At 38.1% G+C, this 13344-nt stretch overlaps 2 protein-coding genes across 2 annotated transcripts; one reads left to right on the plus strand and one right to left on the minus strand.

Moving 5' to 3' along the window:
• Positions 1-1107: 1107 nt before the first annotated feature.
• Positions 1108-4023, plus strand: LOC113752793 (aquaporin NIP2-1-like). The gene is made up of 5 exons (XM_027296852.1): positions 1108-1260; positions 1665-1889; positions 3290-3484; positions 3564-3625; positions 3757-4023. The coding sequence occupies exons 1-5, from the start codon at positions 1108-1110 to the stop codon at positions 4007-4009; spliced, it is 888 nt and encodes a 295-aa protein (XP_027152653.1). The 3' UTR covers positions 4010-4023.
• A 184-nt stretch (positions 4024-4207) lies between these two features.
• Positions 4208-13065, minus strand: LOC113753364 (structural maintenance of chromosomes protein 4). Its single transcript, XM_027297498.1, has 28 exons — positions 12908-13065; positions 12679-12768; positions 12271-12372; positions 12011-12187; positions 11789-11919; positions 11349-11427; positions 11112-11269; positions 10960-11035; positions 10622-10750; positions 10389-10533; positions 9795-9925; positions 9417-9569; positions 9143-9332; positions 8605-8738; positions 7946-8104; positions 7259-7567; positions 6999-7175; positions 6809-6892; positions 6520-6729; positions 6278-6367; positions 6072-6193; positions 5805-5960; positions 5613-5720; positions 5478-5538; positions 5026-5160; positions 4813-4900; positions 4626-4698; positions 4208-4546 (listed from the first exon to the last, which is right to left on the minus strand). The coding sequence occupies exons 1-28, from the start codon at positions 13058-13060 to the stop codon at positions 4426-4428; spliced, it is 3741 nt and encodes a 1246-aa protein (XP_027153299.1). The 5' UTR covers positions 13061-13065; the 3' UTR covers positions 4208-4425.
• Between the last annotated feature and the right edge of the window lie 279 nt (positions 13066-13344).

Genomic DNA, 13344 nt, shown 5'->3' on the forward strand with positions numbered 1-13344 from the left:
ATTTAGTAATGAAGGACTTCCAATCCAAGCTGCTACAACCTTCCGCCACTTTCCGACATCAGCAAACACTCAAAATGATTGGGCCATCTGTTCCTCCGCATTAATCTGTACTCCTAACTTTCGATTTAACAGTACAATGCAACAAAGTGACGACCGGAATTCTTTTCTTTTCTTTTTTTTTTTGACCCCCATCTGGTGCGTGTAACATTAGGTTTCTCTTTTGATATAACCGTTCAAAAGGCGGTAGGCGACTTTGTATCCCTTCTAGAATGGTAGTGGGACTTAATAACTTGATATTTTCCTTAGTTATCGTCTTTCTATTCTTTATTATTAATACTTGGATGGATTTTCTTGTTATAAGATTCTCAAAAGCAGTGAAAAAAAAAAATATTAAAAAGCGGATTCTGTCGAACATGGACAATTGGAAAGACCTCTATATGTAGTTTATGATTTGAGTTGTACGCGTAATAAAAGTTTCTGGATCTATATAACCCGTAACATATCAAGTCCTTTGATGAGGATCGTAGTGCCCAATAATATTATGGCAATTTGACTATACCACGCACTGATTCTATTGTCTCGGATAACATATATTATTAGTTTTCTGGAAGTTTGAAACACACGTGTTACTTTTTCAAGGGGGAAAAAAAAAAAACACTCACACATGTTACCATATTATATGAAAGAGAAGTGTACTAGTTAGGTAATAGTGGAAACACAGCATCATATTCAGACAAGGGAATCTGAAGCCAAATTGGCAAATAAAAATGTACGAGGGACATGTCGTCCATTATTCCCGATGTGGAGGTTGGGAAAGGATATGTGATCATCTAATAAGCTTTTCCCCTAACTCAACATACGTTAAAATCTCCAAGGCACCGCTTGGTATTATTGCAGTCCTGGTCTTGTTATATATCTATATATATATATAGAAAAGGTTGAAGATGGTATTCAAGTGTATATAAATCAACCGTACGCCACATTAGACAACTTACTTGGAGGCGCGAGTCAATCTCTTCCTCGCTCTAGCTTGAAGAAGCTCAATTGGTTTTCCTTGTATTTGAAGAAGCAAGTTAATTTGCTGCCCCCCCATATATTCAGAGATTCATGGAGAATGGGCAGGCAAAGGTCAATGCTTCTTCCAGAAAAGAGGAACATGGAACGGTTTCAACCGAAAGACAGCAGATATCGCAGATGCCTTTGAGTAGTAACCTTGGGAGACTGTATGGAGAATGTTGTCCGCCTGGATTTATCAGGAAGGTAGTATACACTTTAAGCCTATAATATGCGAGTGAGATGCCAACCAAAAAAAAAAAAAGGGCATCTAATCCGTTTAATATTTACCTTTTATTCGAGTTTACAAGCATTCATATTCGATAACCATTCACCTAATGGACCTTTACAAAGCATGATTCAGCTTAGATTTAAAATTTGTACTTCGTACCCGCATGCATGCAATGTTCCTTATTTATTGTCCAGCGTAGGGTTTCCGGTGGTTGCTTGCTTGAGTTTTCTACCTTGACTCAAATCAAACATCAGATTTTGGAATCATAATTTAAAAAAAACAAAAACAAAAATTCATAGTGATTATCAATTCTGGCCAAGTTTGTGAATTGTGAGTTTTGTGATGAATGACTGAGATGTGGGAGGTTAGTGTAGCGTAGGTTACAGCGGAGATAATAGCGACGTATCTGTTGGTATTCGTGACATGCGGTTCGGCGGCTCTAAGCGCGAGCGACGAACACAAAGTCTCGAAGCTGGGAGCGTCGGTGGCCGGGGGACTCATCGTCACCGTTATGATCTATGCAGTTGGACATATCTCCGGTGCCCACATGAACCCTGCTGTCACCTTGGCTTTTGCTGCTGTCCGACACTTCCCATGGAAGCAGGTGAGCCCCCTATCTAACTCTCTGCTCTTCTTTTCTCTTCTACTAGTAGTATTTTATTGCATCTTCTTCCATCTTCCAATTTCACTGCTCTTGCAAGTTACCGTTGGTAGGGGCAATCGCTGAATTGATCTTTTGCTCTCTCTTTCTCTTTTTTTTTTTTTTTTTTCGCTTTTTGATAGTGGCAGAGCTCGTCTATTTGAGTTACTTGATCATCACAAATTTTTTCTTTGGCTTTACGAACCCTAAGTTACAAAAACAGCGACATCTGCATTAAAAAATTTAAAATAAAATAAGAGAACAAGGAATATTTTTCTGAATAATAATTCTTTAATTTTTTTTTTGGGGTAAAATGAATAATAATCATTTCTGAATAATCATTCTATGAGTGCTTGGTTTGAGAATCAAGACGTCACAATTTGTTGTACTTGAGCGTCCACAGCTGTATAAAAAATCAAGAATATTCTCCATGAATTTATTCTACTTCGTAACTACCAACTAGGTCTATCATATCATATGCCCTGGGATGTGCTTGGTGATTGGTATACAAAACCCACAAAATTTTTCAATTTTAAAACTCAATCAAGACATTTCCTCATTGGCTTGAAGAAACTCAGACAATAGAGATACGTCGAAGTAGTCTAATATTTTGCCCTCTTTAATTCCGGAAGCAGAACATTTTTGTCTTTTTGTACAAGGAAACGACCATTTTAAGTCAAACTCTTTCCCATACAGGTTGGTTTCAGTGGTTGACTGGATGTAGAATCCTCTTGTCTGGTTACAACCTAAAGTTTGTTTGGGTAGAGATAATAATCTCCTAAGAAGCTTTTTAACAATGGTTAAAAGAAAAAAGAAAAACAGAGTGCTGCCTAGCAGCTTCCAGATAATTACAAAATGCAGATTGGATTCGTCAATATCTTTATTTAATTTCTCTGTTTGCTTTTCATTTTTGTGGGATCCAAAATTTGTGGGTCCTTCTGAAATTTCATTAAAAATGAGAGTGGAACCACACAACCTCTTGGTTGATCATCCATTTTGGGTCTCGTTCTCCGCTCGCACGTCCATCCATCTTGGGTTCCTGTAATTATTGGATGCGTGGCCCAGGTATTAATACTTTGAATCCTATCATCAATGCGAGCGCCAAAAGGAACTAGTGGCCTCACAGTAACGTTTCGTGGGAAAGATCATCAATTGTTTATCTTGTTAAAACGTTAAGGAAATTAAGTGGTACAAAGTATAATATTCTTAGGGGCTCTTCATTGGAAAAAAAGAAAAAGAAAAAGAAAGGTAATTCTAAATAAGTCTTCAAATGTGAGTTAGTTTATGGTTCCTACATGTGTAATTATCAGTCTTTGACACGCAAGTGCTACACAACTAAAGCGCTGGACTTGGATTTACAACAGGTACCGTTTTATGCAGGAGCCCAGCTAACAGGAGCAATTTCAGCTGGATTCACACTCCACGTATTGCTCCACCCAATTGAACATGTTGGAACTACATCCCCTTCCGGAACAACCATTCAAGCTCTGGTAATGGAAATAGTTGTGACGTTCTCTATGATGTTCGTCACCTCTGCAGTGGCAACTGATACCAAAGCAGTAAGAGCACTAATATCCGTCCAAACAGATCAATTAGCACTACTGCACGGTAATACTTGTCACACTTGGATTCATGCAGATAGGGGAGCTCGCAGGTATTGCGGTTGGTTCCGCCGTCTGCATTTCTTCCATTTTGGCTGGGTAAGTAAACTTTGCCTTGGTATCCGCTCATACGCAGCAGCCAAAACTTCCTTTCTTCCTTTCCTCCACCAAGAAAGTAGAATGACAACCGAGCTTATACTTTCGATGTTGTCTTTCCTTGTTTCCGATAGGCCAATCTCGGGAGGATCCATGAACCCGGCAAGGAGTATTGGTCCAGCAATAGCAAGCAATTACTACGAGGGGATTTGGGTGTACGTTGTTGGACCTGTATGTGGAACATTGCTTGGAGCATGGTCCTACAATTTCATTCGGGTGACGGACAAGCCAGTTCACGCAATATCAAATTCGCTTTCATTTCAACTCCGGCGAATGAGGAGCAATCAGGAAAGCATTGCAGATGAAGACCCGCTCAACTCACTCTAACGTTACACCTCAACAATCCCCGATAATCTACAATTTCTTTGTATGGCTGTTGCACATTACACTTTTGTATCTTGCAAATTGAATTGATATGTAAAGGGGCTATTTAAGTAAACGGTAAATGATAAACAAGTGACAGAACTTGAGGCTGTACTGTAAGCTCCGGACAACCCAGCTAAACTCAAAATGCCACCGCAAAGACAGCTATCATGCTTCAACTTTTTCCATTTCATTTCTCTTTTTCCGATGATTTTAACAAGCTTTAAAGAAAGGCAAAACCAATAATTTAAAACATGTTGGCCAATAAATACATAATTCAAACTTACAAGCTCACAATGCAGTCCGACCTTGGCCAAGAGAAGGCAAGTGAGACATGAGAGTTAACAACATTGATAAATTCAACATGCAAAGCAAAAGCCTCAAGCAGCCTTTCCGCACACCACAAAACTTCCCGGGTTGATAGTGATACTTTTGGTGCAATTGTCAGTTTTGTAGATCCCAACAAGTCGATCAGCCAGCTCAAACATGTTGTTTCTGAGGCTGCATTGTTGCACAGAACAGAAAGTTTGAAACAGCTCACGCATGTAAAAAGGATGATATATGACCCCTTCAAATGTACCTGATAATTACGAATTGTGCATCCTTGGTCCGGTCTTTCACATAGTGCCCCACAATTGAAACATTCTTAAAATCTATTCAACAAATAAAGAAATAAGAAATCAAAAACATGGAAAAGATGACAAATTGTGGGAAAAATTGAAATAAAAAAAAATCCAAGCAACATCTGTAATAGGCACGTAACGTACCCAAAGCTGCATCAATCTCATCCATCACATATAATGGAGTGGGTTTATAATGGTGAAGTGCAAAAACAAGAGCTAAAGAGCTGAGAGTCTGAAATTAAGAGTCAACTCACAAGATTAGACTCCAAACATAAGTTTTTAAAGAACCATCGACTTAGTTGGATACCATGTAATAAAGGCCCGAAGAACAATGAAGGTTTAAAACTAACCAAATACCTTTTCACCTCCAGACAAGTTTGCAATGTTTTTCCAGCTCTTTTTAGGTGGTCTGACACTGAAAACAACACCCTCAGAAAAAGGATCCAAAGAGTCCACCAACTCAAGTTCTGCATCACCTCCAAGAGTAATCATCTGCAATAAAATAAAAAATGACCTTCATCAATGAATGAAAAGTGCTAGCAGCAGTGTAGTTCAAAGAAATGCTGAAAACAGTTTGAGAACAATCACAGGTAGCCAGTTGCCCACCAACTAATTTATCAATCCTATATGGTATTTCATCATGGGTAGCAGAGCCTATTATTATGCTCAGGCAAATTTCAGAAAGTCCAAATTGTTGTATTGGTAATTCAGCCTTCTGGATAACTAGCACAAATATCCAACAGACAAAGCTAAGCTTGGAGATGGGGCACACAAAGCGAATGAGATTGCGAACTACTCCTTGAACAGACCTGATACATTTCTTTTAGCTTCAATGATATTATGTTGAAACCTGCCATGAACTCATCCAACCTGAAATGTACAACTACATATAGTTGTCATGATTGAAGCAAACAGATACTTCATTAGAAGAACCAAAAGCCTACCTTCTCTTTCTCCATTCATCGTATTGCTTCCTTTTCTCATCACGCTGTTGTGTAACTTGACTAAGATCTTCAACTCTTTGGTTGTACAAAGATGTTTTATGCCGATACCTGACAGAGTGGAAATTATTCAGCACAGAAGTTAAGGAAATACATTTTAAATTCCTACTTCATAAAATCGACGAAGAGTGATACTCGGAAATCGAATCAAGATTTGGATTCATCTCTTTCAGTTGAGCTTCAAGGAGGGCCACCATCTCAAGAGCTCGATTAAGGTCACCAGTCTCTCCAAGAACTTCATCTGTCAGTGTTGCATGGAGCTTTTCTGGGTCCACCAAATCTTTCTGAATTCTAAGAAAAAGAAGAGAAAAATGTGTAATGGACATAAAAGACAAACTTTCATCCATATATATCATGAGGACAGGGGGGGTTAATAATTCGTTGAGAGATTCAATTGCTTACTGCTCCATGTGCTTGGTGAGAGAAATATGCAGATCATCTAGCCTTTTCTTGTATCCTTTCCCCTTCATTTCCAGCTCTTTGTAAATCTTCTTCATGTCTTGAAGCTTGTACTCAGCATCAACCTGCATCACTCAATGGTATTTACATTGTCATGCCCAAGAGATATTAGAGAGTGAAAGTCAAAAAAGAGGCCAGCATAACAGAACCTCTGAGGCCCGCAACTCATCCACAGTTTTCTTCAGCTTTTCATAGTCAGATTTGGCTTTGTCCAGCACATCTTTGTGCTGATCAATTAGCTGCAATATCAGGACAGGAAAATTTCTCCAATTTATTGAAAGCAAGTCTTTGTTCATTATAACTAATGCCAGAAAAGAGAAAAACAACAAAGAAGCATAACAACCATGAACTAAACACTTTCCAATGAAAAAATTGTTAGATTAAGCTTAACCTTCTGTGTCTTGTTATAATTCTCCTGAACAATAAATGCCTTTTGCTCAATCTCTTTGAAGGTTGTTTTCAATGATTCTTTCTGTGCATTAAGCCGTTCTTTCTCCTTCTCTGATTCTTCAATCCCCTTGCTCAGTTTCTTTATTGTTTTCTCACCTGTTTCGATTTGAACTTTGCGGCGATTGATCTCTGTCCTGTTTTTGTTTATGTCCTGCCAAATAAGTAGCTTCAGTAACTGTGAAGCATATTAACAGAACCTTACATCTGTTTTGGTTATTTCAAGAGCTTACAGACTGAATTCGATCAACTTTTGACTTTTGAATTTTCAACCTTTCACCGCCTGCATTCTCAATCTTTTTCTGAAGCTCCATAGCCTAATTAGTCGCATAAAGATAGTTAAAACTAAATGTTGCAAGAAAAATCAAAAGGAACTAAATTGGCGAAGATGCCTGACCAGTAAAGACTGTAGAATCACATTACCTTCTCCTTTAACTTCTTTGAACCTTGTGTAAGTCTATCTATTTCCTTTTCTTCAGCAGATATTATTTTCTTCAATTCTCCAAGTCTATCAACCTCATCTTTTCTGGGAAAAGAAGCCAACTTTAGAGACTCGAGTTGCTTTTCCAGATCAGTAAGCTGTGACTTTAAACTGTCAACCTGAGACAAAATTGATTTTCATTAAACTGATAATCAAGCACAACATGGGAACAGTCATAGCACATGAACAAATTGGACAGAACCTCCTGTTGACTCTTTGCTAGTTCAATCTCCAAATGTGAAACTGCTTTCTCTGAAGCCAGGTAATGCTTTGCAGCAACCGCAATTGTTTGGCGTAGATGATTTAAACCTTCTACATGCATAGAGAGCTCCTTTTCAGCATCTGCAATAACTTCTGCAGAGACACTAGTAGCTCGTATAGCTGTACCCATCTTGCCTCCACGGGGTTTACTTCCCCCACCACTCATTGTACCAGATTTTTCAAAGAGAGCACCATCAAGAGTTACAACACGCCTGAACTCTTTGTTTCGACCATACGCTATGCGTGTTGCCTACATAATCAGAGAAGAATGCATGATAATATATTTGTTTTTCTTGTAAAATCACATGAAATGACAGTATTTCAACAAGATCAAGGCTTATGCAAGAAGTTACGACAACAGTAAAAAGTATTTGCTTTCTGTTCTCCTGACTAAACTTTGTTGTATTGGAAAAAAGAAAATTAACGCTTCACAAAAGTATGAAAAGCCTTTCCCCACGTCAATTTAGATATCGCTGCACTCTGCAGAACTTTTGTAGCAATATTATTTTGACATTCAGAACCTCTGCAAGCTTCTCTAATGATGGATAATCTGAAGTAGTGGCAGAACATTCTGTTCCTACAAACTACTGAGAGAAGAAAATATCCCACAGAACACGTAATGATCAACCTGATCAATATCTTTCGCAACAACAGTATTCCCTAGTGCAGCAAAAAAGGCAAGTTTCATTCTTTCATCCTGAACCGTAATCAAATCGAACAGTCGGGGAACTCCTTCAGGTGTGCTAACTTTCTCCTTCAATCTTGGCAAAAAGTTGGCTTGTTTCTCCTGCAAAACAAGTGGGGCAAATAATTAGACAACTAAAAGACATTAAATACATATCTTCACAATTAGTATAGCCCACTAAAGCTTTGTACATGTCAAACTTGTCACAAAGTCATGAGTTGCAATACCCAAAAGTGATGTTTTATTTTCTTTAACCTTAAAGTGATGCAATAACTGTTGCCAGTTGTCCATTTTCACATATAGATGGGATTGCCTGATAATGAAATGGATTGTTGAATAACCGGATCCCTTGGTACATAAAAGTTCAGCATCGCCAGTGTCAACAGCAACAACAAAGCAAAAACGTCATCAAAGAAGCAGGCCTTAGGGAACATCTAGAACTATAATAATCACCACAATGCATGCAAGTATAAAACCAGCACAGATTAAGCCAATTAGGACACTCACGTGGCTACTCAATACAACTGTTCTGAAAAAATCATTAACGCAAAAAGCTTGGACACTGCATGCGCAAACCACTTAGTTTAAGACCAAGAATCTACCAAAATCATGAAGGTTGCAACACCAAGGTTTTGGCGCCGAAGGAGCTCGACACAAGCTTGCGCTGCTGCAGTTGTTTCAACCACAATATAATCAAGTCCAGGACATGCTGTTGATATTGCAACATCATATTTTGCTGCAAAAACATTTCGCAAACAGATTAAGATATGTACTGCAAAACAAAACATTGCCACAGAAGTGTACACTTTTGCAAGACCAGAATAACAGTGCAAATGTTTCAAGCATTACTCAAATCACCAATAGAATACTTAACCATTGCCAAAGAAAAAGAGGATAACAAAAAGAATTCCATTTGATAGCAGGAACCACTTTATTATTCAAAGACTAGAATCACTGAAGAGTCAGAAATCAATTTAAAGGAAGTTACTTCATATGTTTCCCTTGCTTTCATGATAGATAGATACTGTACATGAAAATGCTTAGCACCCAGATTCTAGGTTTAGCACAGAGTTCACTCACTTGCAACAACAAAAGAGACATTGAAATATACAATAATATAAAAGTAAAATATGTACTCGCCATCAATTGCACCCAAATCGCCCATTCGACCATATATTCCTGGTATTGCATTTGATTCCTTAGCCCGCAATACCGCTTTTAAGACAGATCCTTGACTCTTTTCAGAATTCATTACGGACATGAGCTCTGCAACCTTTTGTCTAGCAGCCTGTTCGAGAAGAACTAAATTTTCTTGTTCTTCAAGGCAGTTCTGCAAGTTTCAAATGCCGCAGCATTTCAACTTATCAAAGTAAGTACAAATGAAGAAAGCAAAATCAACAAATCAAAGACACACTTTTTCAACCCCTCGAGCTTCTAATGCCTCTAGCTTGTTCTTCTGTAACTCACTCTGGATGCTTGTAATACTTGAGACCTTTGCATCAATTCTCCTATGTATTTCCCTAATCTGTTCTTGAGCATCCTCATAAGCAGCACGACCAGCATCATGCTGAAATGATCAAACACAATGATCAGGCAAATCCCATCCATTTCAAACAGACACTGGAAGAGCTTCAAAACATAAGCAGTAAAATACCAAAAAGTTCTTGAACATTTGAGTCTGCAGTCTGAAAATTAACTCAAGGGAATAGCAAGCAGGATACGTCTGCTTGCCCTAAGGTATTATACACTAAATTAATGTGCTCATTGAAATTTATCTTGGTAGGATACTTACCTTTTCACTCAGAAGTTTACTTTCAGTACATGCAACTTCAAGTTTTCCTTTGTGCTCAATCAGTTCATTTTCCCACGGTTGTAGTTCAGAACGAACTTCAGCAAGCTCCTTGTGGAAAACCTCAGTTTCAACTGCTCATTGAAAACATTGAAGAGAGGACAAATCAGAAACTGACTTGGAGAAACTTAAAAACAAAAAAAAATGCAATTGATGGTAGGATGGAGAAAAACACAAAGACTGGATTTAAGGCCAAAATACAAGGTACTGAAAGTCTTCAATTCAAACTACATAAATTTGATGTCTCATCAATCAGCATCATTGAAACTAAAGTAACTTAACAATCTATCTGACAGATACTGAGATAAAAACATGCAGAAGTTTTCCAATGTGAGCAAGAACTAAATTTCAGCACTATAGAAGTTTTAAATTATGCCTCCACATGATTCAACAGAAATGAAAATAGGGAAAGTAATGATAAATGAAAAGCAGAGATGGAGGTGATTAAAACTTCATAAGAAAAGAAAAACAAAGAGAAGGGGACATCAGAAATTAAACGTGTAAAACCAAAATCTACTTCGCAAAAGAAGACAGCACCTTTAGAGTTTTCCGTAATCTCATCCAAAAGTTTCTCCTCTTCCATCAAAGTTTGCTGCAGTTTTGGAATGTCTGCCTCTAACTGTGGAATCAGATTTGTTGACTCTTCGCAGTCCTTCCTGGTGTCATCAACTTTTCTGGTATCCTGCAGTGTAGATAAACAGAAGCATGTGGTCCCTACTTGAAAATGTTCTCATACGTTATCAAGTTAATGATATCTTTAGTTAGGCTACCTTTGCAAGTTTATCAACTACTTTCTTAATCTTTTCCTTCAAATGTTTCAAATCTTCGCGATACTTCACATCTTGCCTTTCAAATTCCTTGAACTCGTCTTTGCAATTCCTGAGTCCACTATCAAGTTCCTGAATTATCCAATCAAACAAGATCTTTTGGAAGTAAGGGCATAAATTCAAGAAACTACAAATTCAACCACAACGATATGTAGCAAAAGCTATGAATTCAAACTGTCAAAAGATTTCATAATAGATGGCCATTTAAAAGTTCCTTAACAAGACCAAAACCAAATTTCTGACGAAGGAGGATAAAACAACTACATAGATATAGGGAGGACCTCCTGCTTTTTCATATATTTCAAGTGCAAAGCTTCAAGTTCCTTCAGCATTGTGTGGTTTCCTTGAATTTTCTCCCTGAAAAGTGACACCGTCATTCTTGTGGGAGTGCAGAAACATAAACAAGTAGCAAAAAATTGTCTGGCAGCATTACCGTTCAGTTTTAAGATTGTCTTCCAGGCTGGTAACATTTGTCTGCAGTTCCTCAATCTTTTTAGTGTTATCTGCACAGGCTAGATTAGTAGCTTTCTCTTGCCATTTGAGCAGGGATAGTTCCTTAAGCATGTAAGCTTCTGCTTCATTTTTCACCCCCTGATAAAATGCACATTCGATATAACTGAATGAAACAATGGTTACAGAGCATCCATTTGTGCAAAACTCTAATTTGTACCTCCAAGCTATCTCTTTCTTTTTCAGCTAACTTCACCATTTGAACCACACCAGACCTTCTTTCGTTAAGGGCTTCCAGCCTATAATGCAAAGAAACACATCTTAGAGTACAAGGCACAAAAGAAATTCAATGCTCTTGCATCAGGTAATATACATAAAAAAGCAAAAATAAGTTAGGGCACAAATTCAACTTTGGCTTCTTCAATTTAGAAATGATAGGACAGAAGTAAACCAACTGATTCCAATAGACCTTAAACAGAAAAGAAGGCTAAGCCGAAGCAACAAGAGAAATTTCAACCAGGAATAACTTCCATTCAAAAGTCAGAACTGCAGTAGGTTTCAGGTAGACTGGAACAATGTCCTAGCTCAAAAAAAGAACTCCAAGAGATGCATCAAAGTTCAAAGAAAGCACATTTGGCAGAAAACAGTTCAGTAACTTACTGCTTCAATGATTCATCAATTTTCTCTACATATTTGTTAGTTCCTATTATGTCTTCAAGATACTCGAGAAATCCTTCATCATGGGGTCCTTGTGCCTTTGGCTTCATCAATGATATCTGTTCCACCTCACCCTGAAGAAACAATAATCGCTTCCGTTCATTGCCATTACAAACATTCTCAGCACCTTTTCCTTTCAAATAAAAGTATTGAACACATCCAAACCTGAAGGATCAGAAACCGATTATTGTCCAAGTCCACTCCTTTCCCTTTCAATTTCTTCGTGACTTCAGTAAAGTTACTTGCCCGGTCGTTTATATAGTACTTGGAGGAGTTGTCTCGAAAAGCAACACGTGTTATAACAAAATCGCTTCCAGGGACAGCTTCATATGTCCCATCATCCTATGGCAAGTGAAATGACACCTTACATCTACTGCCCAACGAAATTGAATGTTAATGCACAATTAAATAACTTAATCAACTACCAAATCGATTATCTCCTGAAAGTGGACTGACACTCCAGCACTGTCCAAATTCTGATGGTTAGTCGAATTGTGAATGAGCTCTGATACTTTGTTGAGACGCATCTGCAAGTATTTCAAAGACTTTCAGGATCAAGCTTCGATTTTTTCAGTTTGAAGACAAGAAAATTATGACAATGATATAGGATATGCGAGATAGGAAAATTAAAGTTTATGCATATGCTTCCTAACGCCCTAGTGGCTACGCCAGAACTCAAATGATGCTCTAATTTATTAGTTCTTTCAATTTTCTTTATCAAAAACAACTTTCATGATCAAGTAATTAGAAGAAAAATCCCCAATTATGCTCCAAATTCATATTCAGTTTTCTTAGTGAATTGAACTAATTGACAGTTGAGGTTCTCCACTCACCTGTTTTGCTCGCTTTCCAAACACGAAGAGCATAGCGTCAATTACGTTGCTTTTTCCGCTACCATTTGGACCGACCACGGCCGAGAAACTCTGCACAGGAAAGCTCAATACACCTCTGTATCAGAACTTAATTAAAAGAGAACAAAAACAGGAAGATTAAGGGAAAAAATAAAGAAAGAAAGGCTAAACACCGCAAAGGAGTGAAGCAAAGCAACCCTAAGTCCCTAACCTTGTGAAAAGGGCCAACGCGCTGTTCGCCGGCGTAGGATTTGAAATCTCTCATGACCATCTCTTTTATGAAGAGCCTAGGAGTTCTAGATCCCATCTGAGTCGAATGAGAACCGGTGCCTGCTACCTCGTCGTCAGGAGCTGCCGATTCCATCTCGATATCCTCCGGCATTTTTACAAACGAGAAACAACAAAATGAAAATGAAATAGGAGTATTAAAGTCGAGAACTTCAAAACTCAAAATAAAGGTTCCGAGTTAGTATAATGAACCATGAGGGGGGCGGAATATTTGAGCGGGAAACTGATTTCATCTTCTTGGACCCTGAGTTGGAATGGTCAGATATTGAGGAATCTTATCACTTGGGCAGTCGCAGCAGGCCCAAAAACATACCAAACAAACTCATCCTATTTGGGCTGTAAGAAAAGCCCACTTCCAAC

Source organism: Coffea eugenioides, chromosome 11 (genome assembly GCF_003713205.1).
Source record: "Coffea eugenioides isolate CCC68of chromosome 11, Ceug_1.0, whole genome shotgun sequence".
Lineage (NCBI taxonomy): Eukaryota > Viridiplantae > Streptophyta > Magnoliopsida > Gentianales > Rubiaceae > Coffea > Coffea eugenioides.

Excerpts from the sequence above, each read along its gene's own strand:
- LOC113752793 (XM_027296852.1), top strand. The coding sequence starts at position 1,108 with ATGGAGAATGGGCAGGCAAAGGTCAATGCTTCTTCCAGAAAAGAGGAA. Across the intron at positions 1,890-3,289 it reads GACACTTCCCATGGAAGCAG|GTACCGTTTTATGCAGGAGC; the intron begins GTGAGCCCCCTA and ends GATTTACAACAG. Across the intron at positions 3,485-3,563 it reads TGGCAACTGATACCAAAGCA|ATAGGGGAGCTCGCAGGTAT; the intron begins GTAAGAGCACTA and ends GGATTCATGCAG.
- LOC113753364 (XM_027297498.1), bottom strand. The coding sequence starts at position 13,060 with ATGGAATCGGCAGCTCCTGACGACGAGGTAGCAGGCACCGGTTCTCAT. Across the intron at positions 8,105-8,604 it reads TTGCAACCTTCATGATTTTG|GAGAAACAAGCCAACTTTTT; the intron begins GTAGATTCTTGG and ends CTTGTTTTGCAG. Across the intron at positions 6,194-6,277 it reads ATGAGTTGCGGGCCTCAGAG|GTTGATGCTGAGTACAAGCT; the intron begins GTTCTGTTATGC and ends TGAGTGATGCAG.